Here is a 12,246-nt window from a genome sequence, read left to right as displayed (position 1 = left end):
TGGGCCCTCTCTGCCCCTCACCACCCAGTGTCCTTTGGGCCAGCAGCCTTTCTGGATCTCAGTTTTTCATCAGTTAATGCATACGCTTTAGATAAGGCTGTGATGTTTGGGGCTTGTGTATTGTCTATGGTGGGTGCCCAATTAGTGGGTAATTAAGGCCTAACAAATAATACCTTTTCAAACTAACATTATCTATCCATACGGCAGCTTACGGTTTATCATACACTTTCATATTCATTATCTCATTTTATCCTGTTAATGACCTCTTGATATTGGCCAGGAAATTATTTTTCCCACGTAAAATGATTAAACTGAGGCTTGGAGAGGCTGGTCAGCAGTAGAGTTAAAACTCTAGCCCACATCTTCTGAAACACAATGTGCTTTTCCTTCCGCACCATGATGCCTCTTATGAAACATGAGGAAATATTTATCTTTTCTCAATGTATTCCTTTTTTGGATTTTATCATCAGCTTAAGTTGCCTCATCGGGGATACCTTTATTAAGCCCCTAAATGCAATGGGATATACTTCTTGTGTGTTCTCAGAGTACCCTGAACTTAACTCTTTGTAGCACCAATCACTCTGATAGTTACTAATCAGTACTACTAGATTGTAAACATATTGAGGGCAGGGCCAACATCTTCTTCAGTGTTTCATCCTTGATGTCCACCACAGTGCCTGATGATAGGTGCTCCATAAATATTTGTTAGATTAACTGAATAGGAAAACTCTACATAAAATTTGGAGAATTCCTAAATTAGCCACTAGGAAAGTTCAATGTCAAAATTTTATTACAGTTTCCCAGTCCCCAAATACTCCTGTGCAGTAATTCTGGGCTCCTAAGAAGCCAAGTAAATTATCTGTGTTTTATAAAAATGATTTTCGTCTTCAAACTATAAAATAGAGCACATTACATTGTCAGTTTCAATCCAGTACCCTCATGGGTATACTGCCACAATTTTATGACTATAATATTGGGTAAATGGATAGATGAATTGCTAAAACTTAAATCAATATGTGTGTCTAGATTTTCTGTTAACTAGCCATCAGGCTCAAAGATGTAAACGCTTCCAGCACACAATTATGTAGGCAACACCATAACTTATGATTATTAATGTTTTCGCTATTTTTACAGGGTCTAATCAGCATGACTCGACCACAGACTTCTGGTTCATTTACATACTATTCACAATGTCCACCTTCTGGATCATAGTTACCTTTGTAAGGTTTTAACTTTTAAAAGATCAGAAACGGAAAGAGAAATTTGTATCAAGTGATATTTGGAATGGGGGGTGCATAGCTTAAATGTGTAAAGAATTGATACTATTACTTTGCTATATTCTTTCATTATTTTGAATATCCTTAAATAAACGAAGGAGAGGGAATCACAGAAATGTTAAGACAATGAAAAGGGAGTAGAAACTGTTTACCAAGGTCCAAAGAGTTGTGTTTTTCCTTAAAAACAAGGCAAGAGTGGGATGGACACGGTCGCTCATGTCTGTGATCCCAGCACTTTGGGAGGCCGAGGCAGGTGGGTCACTTGAGGTCAGGAGTTCGAGACCAGCCTGGCCAATGTGGTGAAGTGAAACCCTGTCTCTACTAAAAGTACAAAAATTAGCGAGGCATGGTGGCACACAGCTGTAGCCCCAGTTATTCAGGAAGCTGAGGCAGGAGAATCGCTTGAACTGGAGAGGTGGAGGTTGCAGTGAGCCGAGGTTGCAGTGAGCCGAGATCATGCCACTGCACTCAAGCCTGGGCCAAACAGCGAGACTCCATCTCAAAGAAAAAAAAGAAAAGAGAAAGAAAAAAAAACAAGGCAAGGCAAGGCAAGAGCAAAGGGCATTTAGTGAGTGGCCTCTGAGTACATTTCAGTCAAAGTGCAATTTTATATGTAAATCAATCACTGATCTTGATTTTTTTTTTTTTTTTTTTTGGAATGTCCCATAGGATTTTCTGGAGACGGCAGGTTCACTTGCGGACAGGAATTCGGCCCAGCACTATTACCAGCTCCTTCCCGCAGCTCATGTCCAATGTGGATGCAGCTTATGAAGTGGCTGAGAGGGGCACTGCTTACTTCTTCAAAGGTACCCTACAGATCCCTCAATGAAAGAAATGGCAGGGCTGCAGTGCCCCATTCATTTGGCATATCTAGCCCTGCCAGCATTTTTCCAGTCATCATGGAGCACATTTCAGTTGCTCTTTGTCCTCAGGTTGGGTATGAAATGCCACCCTACGTTTGTTATGCTCGACATTGTGTAACAATGGAAATGATGGCAGTGGCCCTCAGAACCAAGCCTGTTAGGCTAGTAAGGCACTGTGTTAGGTGACAGTGCCTAGGGAGCTAGAAACCTGGTCCCTGCCACACAGGACCTCTGCTCAGAGTGACAATGTATAGTCTACTGAGACCCTTTAATAAATAAAAGCCAGTGTGGAACTGGGTGGGAGGTAAACAATGCCCTTACTTCTATGCTGTGGTCAGAAGCAGCCAGGAGAGGAGGACGCCTTTGACTTCAGGAGGTGGACACACATACCAGTCTCTGGCTCTAGCCCTTTACTATTTGAGTGACTTTGGAAAGTTATCTAATGGCTCTGAGCTTCATTTCTTCCTCTGCAAAGTGATTATAGCAATATAAAACTTGAAGATGTGTTGTGACAATGGCGAGCCAATGGAAGTTATCCATTAGGTGATAACTATCAGTTTTAGCTTATATGTTCTTGATACTGAGGGATAAGGTTAGAAAGCAAGTGCCAATTTAAGTAAAAATCATGACATTTGCATGTCGCTTGCCCATTCTCTCTCGTACATCTATGAAGGTGAAATGAGATTATAAATGAAGGGTATCTTGAAAGACATAATATGTTAAATGTAAAACACAATTTTATCAATGTTACTGCTTTCTTAAGGCATAACTAGGGACTTTTGCCTCCAGGGAAATTTGAAGTCTTTTACTGAACTGAATAGTTAGAAGCTTATATCTCCTGTTGGGTTATAGCCATGGCAAGTATCCCATAAACTAACCCCATTTAAGAGCCTTCATAGAAATCTTTATAAGAGAAGTGCATCACCAAGTGGTGCAGAGTTTTCGTAAACTTTAATTTCTGTTTTCAGGTCCCCACTACTGGATAACAAGAGGATTCCAAATGCAAGGTCCTCCTCGGACTATTTATGACTTTGGATTCCCAAGGCACGTGCAGCGAATAGATGCTGCTGTGTACCTCTGGGAGCCACAGAAGACCCTTTTCTTTGTGGGAGATGAATACTACAGGTATGGCTTTTTTCCTTTTTACTGTCTATCTGTATTTAATGAGAATGATTTTAAAAAGAAAAAATCCCTTCCATGAAAGAATGCAAGGCAAGTTTGCAATAGGCCCGTTGACTCTTCTCAGCCACTGGGGTGCGATTTACAGATGGTTGACTGTCTTCAAGTTATGGAACCATCCAAATAATGAGTGAAACCTTCATTCAATAATCCCATTGTTTGGTCTGTAGGACATGACACATCCTGATATTTCAATGCACTCATTAACTGGATGCCTAGTGGCCTAAAAGAGTAGATGCAGCATCACCAAATCCCTAACTACCCACTGAGAATGCCTGACTTTGCTGTTATGTGAGCATCAAATGCATCCCACAATACTCCATGATTTGGGGCAAAATGGAGATGGTCCTGACCGTGGGTCTCTTTGAAGGATAGTTCTGCTGGAAGGAAAAGGCCTTATTGCTTAGTCCTTTTATCCAGCCTAGAATATGAATATCCTTCTTATCCAAAGGAAACCATATAATTTCAATTCCTGTCCTCAGGGGCTTCGTATGAGTAAATCTGAATCAGGTGTCATCCGTTATCCAATCACTGAACATAGGGTCACACCTTATCTTAGCTACTGAGTTTCTATCCTTAGTTGACTCATTTTGAGGAACAAGTGGAGCTCCTTCAAAGCTCACCTCTGCCTCTGCACACCTTTCCTCTGTTCCCAGTTTTCTCTTTTTTGCCTGTTTACCTAAACATCCAAAGAGAAAAGCAAAAGCAGATTCTAAGCAGGTGACAAAGATAGACACCTTAGGCTCATGAAAGGGTCTTGAAGAAAACAGGAGAGCACCCAACTTTGTTCCAAGAGCTTTCATTTTATTTCCTATCACGTATTTTAAATAACCATTTTTGTGGTATAAAAGAAACTTAAAAACAAATATTTGTCATCTTATTCTATCTGATTCATATTTTCTTCCCCAATTTGGAGTTGAGAAAATAATATAAGTGAGGCACATAAATATATTTCATAAGAAAGCAAATTTCTTTTATAAAGAAGGAATTGCAAACAAATATGGACTCTGCTGACTCTTCTGGGCCACTGAGAGCCCTGGAAGCATTGCTCAGTGTCATGTGGTATCATGAGCTGTCACTTCCGGACCAGTGTTTAAACCACTAGGCCAGTGGGTTTTTTTTCTCTCAGACCTTCCTTTTTAAAACATGATGACAGGAATTCACTTATTAAGGCCCTAATATCTGCAAGACAGAGTATGATTCTCTAAAGTCTTTCTTTAAGATAAGGTGGCTGTAGTCACAGAGCAGATATATAGGAAGATAGGTATTGACAAATCCAATTCCCTTGGTGAATTTTCAGAGAATAAAATCAAGAGAAGCATGTGTAAGCATGTGTGTTGGAGTATGAGGGCGTTTATGTTAGGATTATTCAGTTAAATGTTTTAAAGTGTGTTCGCAGTGTGATTCTCAATGGGGGAGTTATCCACTCTCCCATTGTCTCTCTTGCCCATTTATCACCTGATCTTTGGTCGAATCTACCACCCACCAGCACCTGAAGTAAAGCATATACCTTCAGCCAGGCTGGATTGAAGCTTAACAGCTAAATTAAGAGATGTGGGCAGAGGTTCAAAATTCTCTGTAAGTTTTAGGATGGGGAGGTCAAGGCTCTCTGATTTTAGTGACGCTCATTGCCCCCAGAGAAAATCATACTGTGACTTTCCAACTGGGCCTCTGTGAGTATCTACTAAGAAGAAGTCTTTCATAATCTAGATAAATAGATTCATCAAAAAGTTTGTCTAGGGCATTAACTAAAACGTTAACAAGCTCATTTTTCTGGTTAAGAAGGGAAATCATGGTGGGCACTTCTAACCTTCCCAGGTTACAGAGGGTGTTAAGTGAGGTGACGCATGCAGACACAGACACCTAGCAGTGTCTGCACAGAGTAGGTGCTCAAAAACAGTTATTCTTCAGCAACAGAACTTATATGGTAACTAACAAATAATTTCTTAACAACTTGTGATGCTTAACAAATTGCTTAAACCTCAATATTTCTCTGAGCGGTGATTCAGTCAAAAATCTGGTCAAAGAGCATTTCCTTTTTAAATACTGAAGGCCCCAAACATTGGACTGAAATTGCTGCTTTTGGCAAAACATAGACAATCTCTTCAGCAATGGCAGTCTTCTACTTTACACACTCCGACACACACACTGATGTATGCAACAAGGAGTAAGACAACCCTGACCTATAGCTCAAAAGTTTAGAGAAAGCTATTGTACTGGCCCTATTCATAAACACCCCTGAATTCTGCACAGTGTGCTTTACAGGGCCTCATATGTGTGACATCTTATTGTCATGTGAAGCCCTCTATTGGTTTGAAATTTAATTTAGCCACTAGTATCAGAGACCCCAAAATAATTGTGGCTTAAACACATGAGGGTTTGTTTTTCTCATATATGTAAAAAGTCTGGCAGTTTAGAGCCAGTATGGCAGGCTGGTGATCACCAGGGACCCAAGTTCCCTTAAACATTTTGCTCTGCTATTTTTAGCACATACTTCCATTCTCGTGGTTGCCTCATGACTCGAGGTGGCCAGGGGAGCTTTAGTTATTATGTCCCTACTGTAGAAGGATGGAACTGAGAAGAAAGGACAAAGGAGATAAATGAAGTTTTGTAGGTAAGCACATGGCCACACTCAAAAATATGGAAGGTCCCAAGCCTCAAGTTATGGAATAAGAATTTCACATTGACATCCACTTAAAGTGTGTTAGGTCTTATTTTTCTTAGACATTTCTCAGGTTCTTCCTTGCTCCTCATACTAGTTCAGTCTGTGACATAAGTAATGTGCCAAGGGAAGAAAAGTCTCTGGAAACTTCCTCCACAGAGGACTGAAGGTTGGCTTGGGGCCAGGTTGGATTAGGCTCTAAAAGGGAGAACCCATGTCTCTGTGTGGTAGTTACTTACAGGGGAGCAGCACACAGACGACCACAATGTCAAATCCAAATAGGAGGCTCTACTATGTTGATGCCGTTACATGCTACATCAGCAAATGACATATTGGTTAAACTTTGCCAACTAGAACCACTTCCCCTTACTTTTATTCCTTCCTTTTCTCTTTCTAGCAGGCCCTAATGGTTCCATCAGTTTTTCGTTTTTTACATTATTTCCACTACCTATGGCTAATTTCTCCTTTTAGATGCTCTCCCTCACCTACCAGTAGCAGAGCAGTGGCTACTTCAAGGGATTTCTGGGAGCAGGGGGTGTCACCACCTCCATAATTCTTCAAGATAGTCAATGATTTCTGAATTTTATGTAAAGTGATTTGCAAATCTGCAGGTGCTACCCCTTTTCAATCATATTGTCCCTCTACCCCGAATCACTATTTCTATACAGTCAGACTCGGGGCATCATTGCTGCAAAGTAGAATACGTCTTCCACATTCTCTCCTTCCTGAATGCCTCAGAAATACTAGAAATAGATGTTTTTATCTGAGGATTTTATAGTCACCATAAATAAATAATAAGTAATAAAAACAAGATGAAATAGGGTTCAAAAATCTTGTTTTTCATGTTTTAAATTTTAAAAAATTTATGACTAAACTACCACATTCAACCTACATTTATTAGATATATTATGTGTCAGCCTGTGTTCTAGTGACATTCAAGAGAAGATGTAGAGTTTGCTGGTTAAGAATGGGCAGAAGTAAAAGAGTCCTAGTGTTAATCTTAACTCTACCATCAATTATCTGGCAATTTGGATAAGCTTTCTGTCTCAGTTTCATCAACTGCAAAATGGGGGTAGAGATAGTACACACTTCCTAGAATTATGGCATTGAAAGAGAAAAATGTGAAATGCCTGTCACATAATAAGCATTCAGCTCATGTTGGGTGTTATTAATGCCCTCAACAGGTCTTACAGTTGAGGGTAAATATATAGATAAATAACAGAAATCCAAGTGCCAAAAGTGCTCTGATACAAGATTTCATGGAGATCAGTGGGTCGAAACAAAGAGGAAATGGCCAACTTAGCAAAATTATCGGGAAATAATTCTTAGAGGAAGTGATGGCTGAGCTCCATTTTGAGAGTTGTGTAGGAGTTTCCCAGACAGAGGGTGAGGTGCGGGTGGGTGGCTTCCAGGCAGAGAAAGCAGCTGAAGCAAAATCACTGATGCACAAAATAGCATGTGAGCATGGGGAAAACCTCAAGCAGTTCAGTATGACTAGAATATAGACTAAAATCAGAACGGTGGCCCAAGGAAACCAGGTTACAGATCATGTAGGGTCAATGCCTTTCTAGGGAGATCAATGTTTATTTTGCAGAGAAGAGGGACACTTTAAATATCTTCGATAAGGGAGAAACTCAATAAAATTAATGTTATAAAAATAAGACTCCCCCAGCAATGTGACTGAATTAGAGGGAAACGGGACTTGAAGCCAGATAAACTAGTTAGGCCAAAAGGCAGTGGAAAGCATACTCAAAGTTCTCAAAGAAAAATCTCAACCAAGAATCTTATATCCACCAGAGTTATCTTTCAAAAATGAAGGAGAAATAAAGACATTCCCAGAGAAACAAAAACTGAGAGAATTTGTTACTTGCAGATTACCTGACCAGAGATACTAAAGAAAGTTCTTTAGGCTGAAAGCAAGTGAGCCTAGATAGCAATTCAAGCCCCCACAAAAATCCAGAGAGCATCAGTAAGTGTAATTATGTAAAAGACAGTATAAATGCATGTTTCTTCTTCTTTATTCCCTTAATTTAAAAATGAAAAATCAATTATATTAAACAATGTGCACATAATTATATAATTGTATTGTTAAGGCTATAACATGTAGAAATAAATTTGTCAATAACAATATGAAGGAAGTAGGTGGGAGCAAAACTGTATTTGGCTAAAAAAAATGACACTAGATATTAACTAATATTCACAGGAACAAAAGAACAGAACCAAAAATGGCAACTAAGAAAATTAATATAATAAAATCTGCAAATATATACATCTTCTCTTTTCTCTTCTCAGCCTCTTTAGAAGACATTAAATTATATAAAATAATAATTATAACAATTAATCTGGGGCTTCAGATGTATATAGATATAATATGTATAACAATAATAACACAGAAGGAATGGGAAAGAAATAGAGTTATATAGGAGTAATGTTTCTATATCTCACTGGAATTAATTTAGTGCAAGTCTGAAGCAGATTTTTGTAAGTTAAGATGTATATGGCAAGCCCTACATCAACCACTAAGGAAATCACTTAGAAAAATATAGTTAAACAATTATAAAAGAAATTAAAATGTTACATTAGAAAATTTTTACTAATGCAAAAGAAAACAGTGAGGATGAATAGAGAAACCAAAAACACATGAGTTATAGAGAAACCAAAAACACTTGAGTTATATAGAAACCAAAAAGTAAAATGGCAAGCATAAGTTCAACTTTATCAATAACATTAAATGTGAATAGATTAAACAGTCTAATCAAATGGCAAAGACTGCCAGATTGGATTGTAAAAAACAAGACCCAACTATATGCTGTCTACAGGAGATACATTTTAGGATCAAAGATACAAATAGATTGAAAGTAAAAGAATGGAAAAAATATATCATACAAATAGCAACCATAAGAAAGCTTGAATGGCTATACTATTATCAGGCAAAACAGACTTTGAAATAAAAAATGCTACTAGCAATAAAGAAGGACATTTTATAATGACAAAAAGTCAATATACCATGAAGACGTAATTATAAACATATGTGAATCTAACACAGGGCCCCAAAAATGTATGAAGCAGTAATTGACAGAAATGAAGGGATAAGTCAATAATGAAACAATAATAGTTAAAGATTTCAATACCCCACTTTCAATAATGGATAGGACAACCAGAGAGATCAACAAAGAATAAAAGACTTGAACAATACTATAAACCAACTAGACCTAACGTATATCTATAGAATGCTATACCCAAAAAGAGCAGAATACACATTCTTTTCAAGTGAATATGAAACATTCCCCAGAATAGACTATATGTTAGGCCACCACACAAGTCTCAACAAATTTAAGACAACTTAAGTCATACAAGTATCTCTTCTGATCACAATAGAATAAAGCCAGAAATCAGTCCCAGAAAGAAAACTAGAAAATTTACAAATATGTGGAAATTAAACAACATACTATTAAACAATCAATGGGTCAAAGAAGAAATCACGAGGGAAATTAGAAAGTACTTAGAAATAAATGACAATTAAAATACAACATACCAGAACTTATGGGATGCAGTGAAAGCAGTACTCAGAGAAAAATTTATAGCTACAAATGCCTATATTTAAAAAGGAGAAAAATCTCAAATCAATAAATTCACCTTCCACTTTGAGAAAATGGAAAATCAAGAACATATTAAACCTAAAGCAAGAAGAAAGAAGGAAATATAAACATTATAATGGAAATAAATAAAATAGATGATAAATAAACAATTTGAGAAAACCAACAAAACTAAAGGTTGATTCTTTGAGAAAATAAACAAAAGTGACAAACTTTCTACTAGATTGATCAAATAAAAAAGAAAAAAACTTTTTTTCTTTTTTGAGGCAGAGTCTTGCTCTGTGCCCCAGGCTGGAGTGCAATGGCATGATCTCGGCTCACTGCAAGCTCTGCCTCCCGGGTTCACACCATTCTCCTGCCTCAGCCTCCTGAGTAGCTGAGACTACAGGCACCCGCCACCATGCCCGGCTAATTTTTTTTTGTATTTTTTAGTAGAGATGGGGTTTCACTGTGTTAGCCAGGATGGTTTGATCTCCTGACCTCATGATCCACCCACCTCAGCCTCCCAAAGTGCTGGGATTACAGGCATGAGACACTGCACCCAGCCAAAAGAAAAAATTTAAATTACTAAAATCAGAAATAAAAGAGGAGACATTACTACCCACCTTACAGAAATAAAAAAGGTCATAAAGGAATACTATAAACAATTGGATACCAATAAATTAGATAAATGAAATGAACAAATTCCTAAGAAGACACAATCTAGTAAAACCGAGTCAAGAAAAAATACACAGTCTGAATATAACTACAATAAGAAAAGAGATTAAAGTAGTAATCAAAAACTATCCACAAAGAAAAGCCCAGGCCCAGAAGGGTTCACTGGTAAATTCTACCAATACATTGAAAGAAGAATTAATGTCAATTTTTTACAAACTCCTCCAAACCTTAGAAGAGAACAGAATTAATACCTGTTTTTCACAGACTTTTCCAAAACATAGAGAAGCAGAAAGCACTACCTAACTCACTGAAGTCAGCACTAACCTTATACCAAAACCACACAGAAACATCACAAGAAAATAAAGCTTCAGACCAATACCTATTGTGAATATGGCTACAAAAATCCTCCAAAAGCACTAACAAACTAAATCCAGCAACATATAAAAAGAATTGTACACCAAGACCAAGTGGGATTTGTCCCAGGAATTCAAGGTTGGCTTAACATCCAAAAATCAATTAATGTAATGTTCCATATCAATAGAATAAAAACAAAAATCATATGATCATCTCAGTAGATGCAGTAAAAGCATTTAGCAAAATTCAGCATTATTTCATAATAAAAAAACACTCGACAACCTAGGAATAAAAAGAAGCCCTTCTCAAATCAATAAAGAGCATCTACGGAAACCCACAACTGATGGCATAGTCAGTGGTGAAAGACTGGATGCACTCCTCCTAACATCAAAAACAAGACAAAAATTTCTGCTCTCATCTCTCCATTCACATTGTACTGGAGATCCTAACCAAGAGAATTAAGCAAGAATAAATGAAATAAAAATTATCCAGACAGGAAAGAAAGTAAAACTATTTCCTTTTGCATATGGTATTATCTTTTATATAGAAAAACCCTAGAGAATACTCTAAAAAAACTTTTAGAACTAATAAATGAGTTCAGAAAGGTTGCAAGGAATGAATTCAATGTGTTAATCAATTGTGTTTTTATACACCTCAACCAACAATTTGAAAATGAAATTAAGAAAGCAATTCCACCCGGGATAGCATCAAAAAGAGTCAAATACTTAAAAAAAAATTAACAAAAGAAATGGAAAATTTTGTTTTGTAGTCTGAAAGCTACAAAACATTGTTGAAAGAAATTAAGCAAGATCTAAATGGAGTGATATCTCATGTTCACGGATGAGGATATTTTTAAGATGATAGTAGTCCCCAAATTGATCTGTAGATTCAACACAATCTCTATCAGAATACCACTGGTTTCTTTGTAGAAATTGACAAGTTTTTCTTGAAACTCAAAACTCACGGGCCTAGAATAGCCAAAATATCTTTAAAAAGAACAAAGTTGGAGGATTCATACTTCCCAGTTTCAAAAGTTACTACAAAGAAGCAGTAACTAAGACTGTGATATTTGCATAAGGATAGCCATATATATTAATAGAATAAAATTTAGAGTAAGGAAATAAGGCCATGTATCTATGGGCAACTGATTTTTGACAAGGATATAAAGTCATTCAATGGAGAAAAATGGTATGTTCAACAAACGATGCTGGAAGGAGTGGATAGCCACATGCAAAAGAATGGACTTAGACCCTTACCTCACAACATATACAAAAATTAACTCAAAATTGATCAAATTCCTTAAATACAAGAGCTAATCTGACAAAACTCTTAAAGGAAAATATAAAGATAAATCTTCATGATCTTGGATTTAGCAATGAATGCTCAGATACAACACAAAAAGCATAAGCCAAAAAGAAAAAATGGACAAGTTGGACTTACTCAAAATTTAAAATTTTTCTGCTTCACAGTACACTATCAACAAAGTAAAAAGACAACCCAGGGATGGGAAGAAATGTTTGTAAGTCATATATCTGATAAAGAACTTGTGTCTAGAATATATAAAGGACTATTCAATTAATAACAAGAAAAATAACTCAGTTGAAATATGGGCAAAGGATCTGAATAGACATTTCTCCAACAAAGATATACAAATGGCC

General features: G+C 37.0%; 1 protein-coding gene across 1 annotated transcript in view; it reads left to right on the top strand.

Annotated features, from left to right (window-relative positions):
• Positions 1-12,246, top strand: part of MMP20 (matrix metallopeptidase 20) — a 46,199-nt gene that overhangs the window by 26,422 nt on the left and 7,531 nt on the right. Inside the window, exons 7-8 of the mRNA XM_032168116.2 lie at positions 1,947-2,083; positions 3,109-3,265. Of these exons, the coding sequence (XP_032024007.1) occupies positions 1,947-2,083; positions 3,109-3,265 (294 nt within the window). The remainder of the gene's footprint in view (positions 1-1,946; positions 2,084-3,108; positions 3,266-12,246) is intronic.

Source organism: Hylobates moloch, unplaced genomic scaffold (genome assembly GCF_009828535.3).
Source record: "Hylobates moloch isolate HMO894 unplaced genomic scaffold, HMol_V3 SCAFFOLD_11, whole genome shotgun sequence".
In the NCBI taxonomy this organism is placed as follows: Eukaryota; Metazoa; Chordata; class Mammalia; order Primates; family Hylobatidae; genus Hylobates; species Hylobates moloch.
Note: the sequence above shows the minus strand (reverse complement) of the source record. Positions and strands in the feature narration are given on the sequence as shown.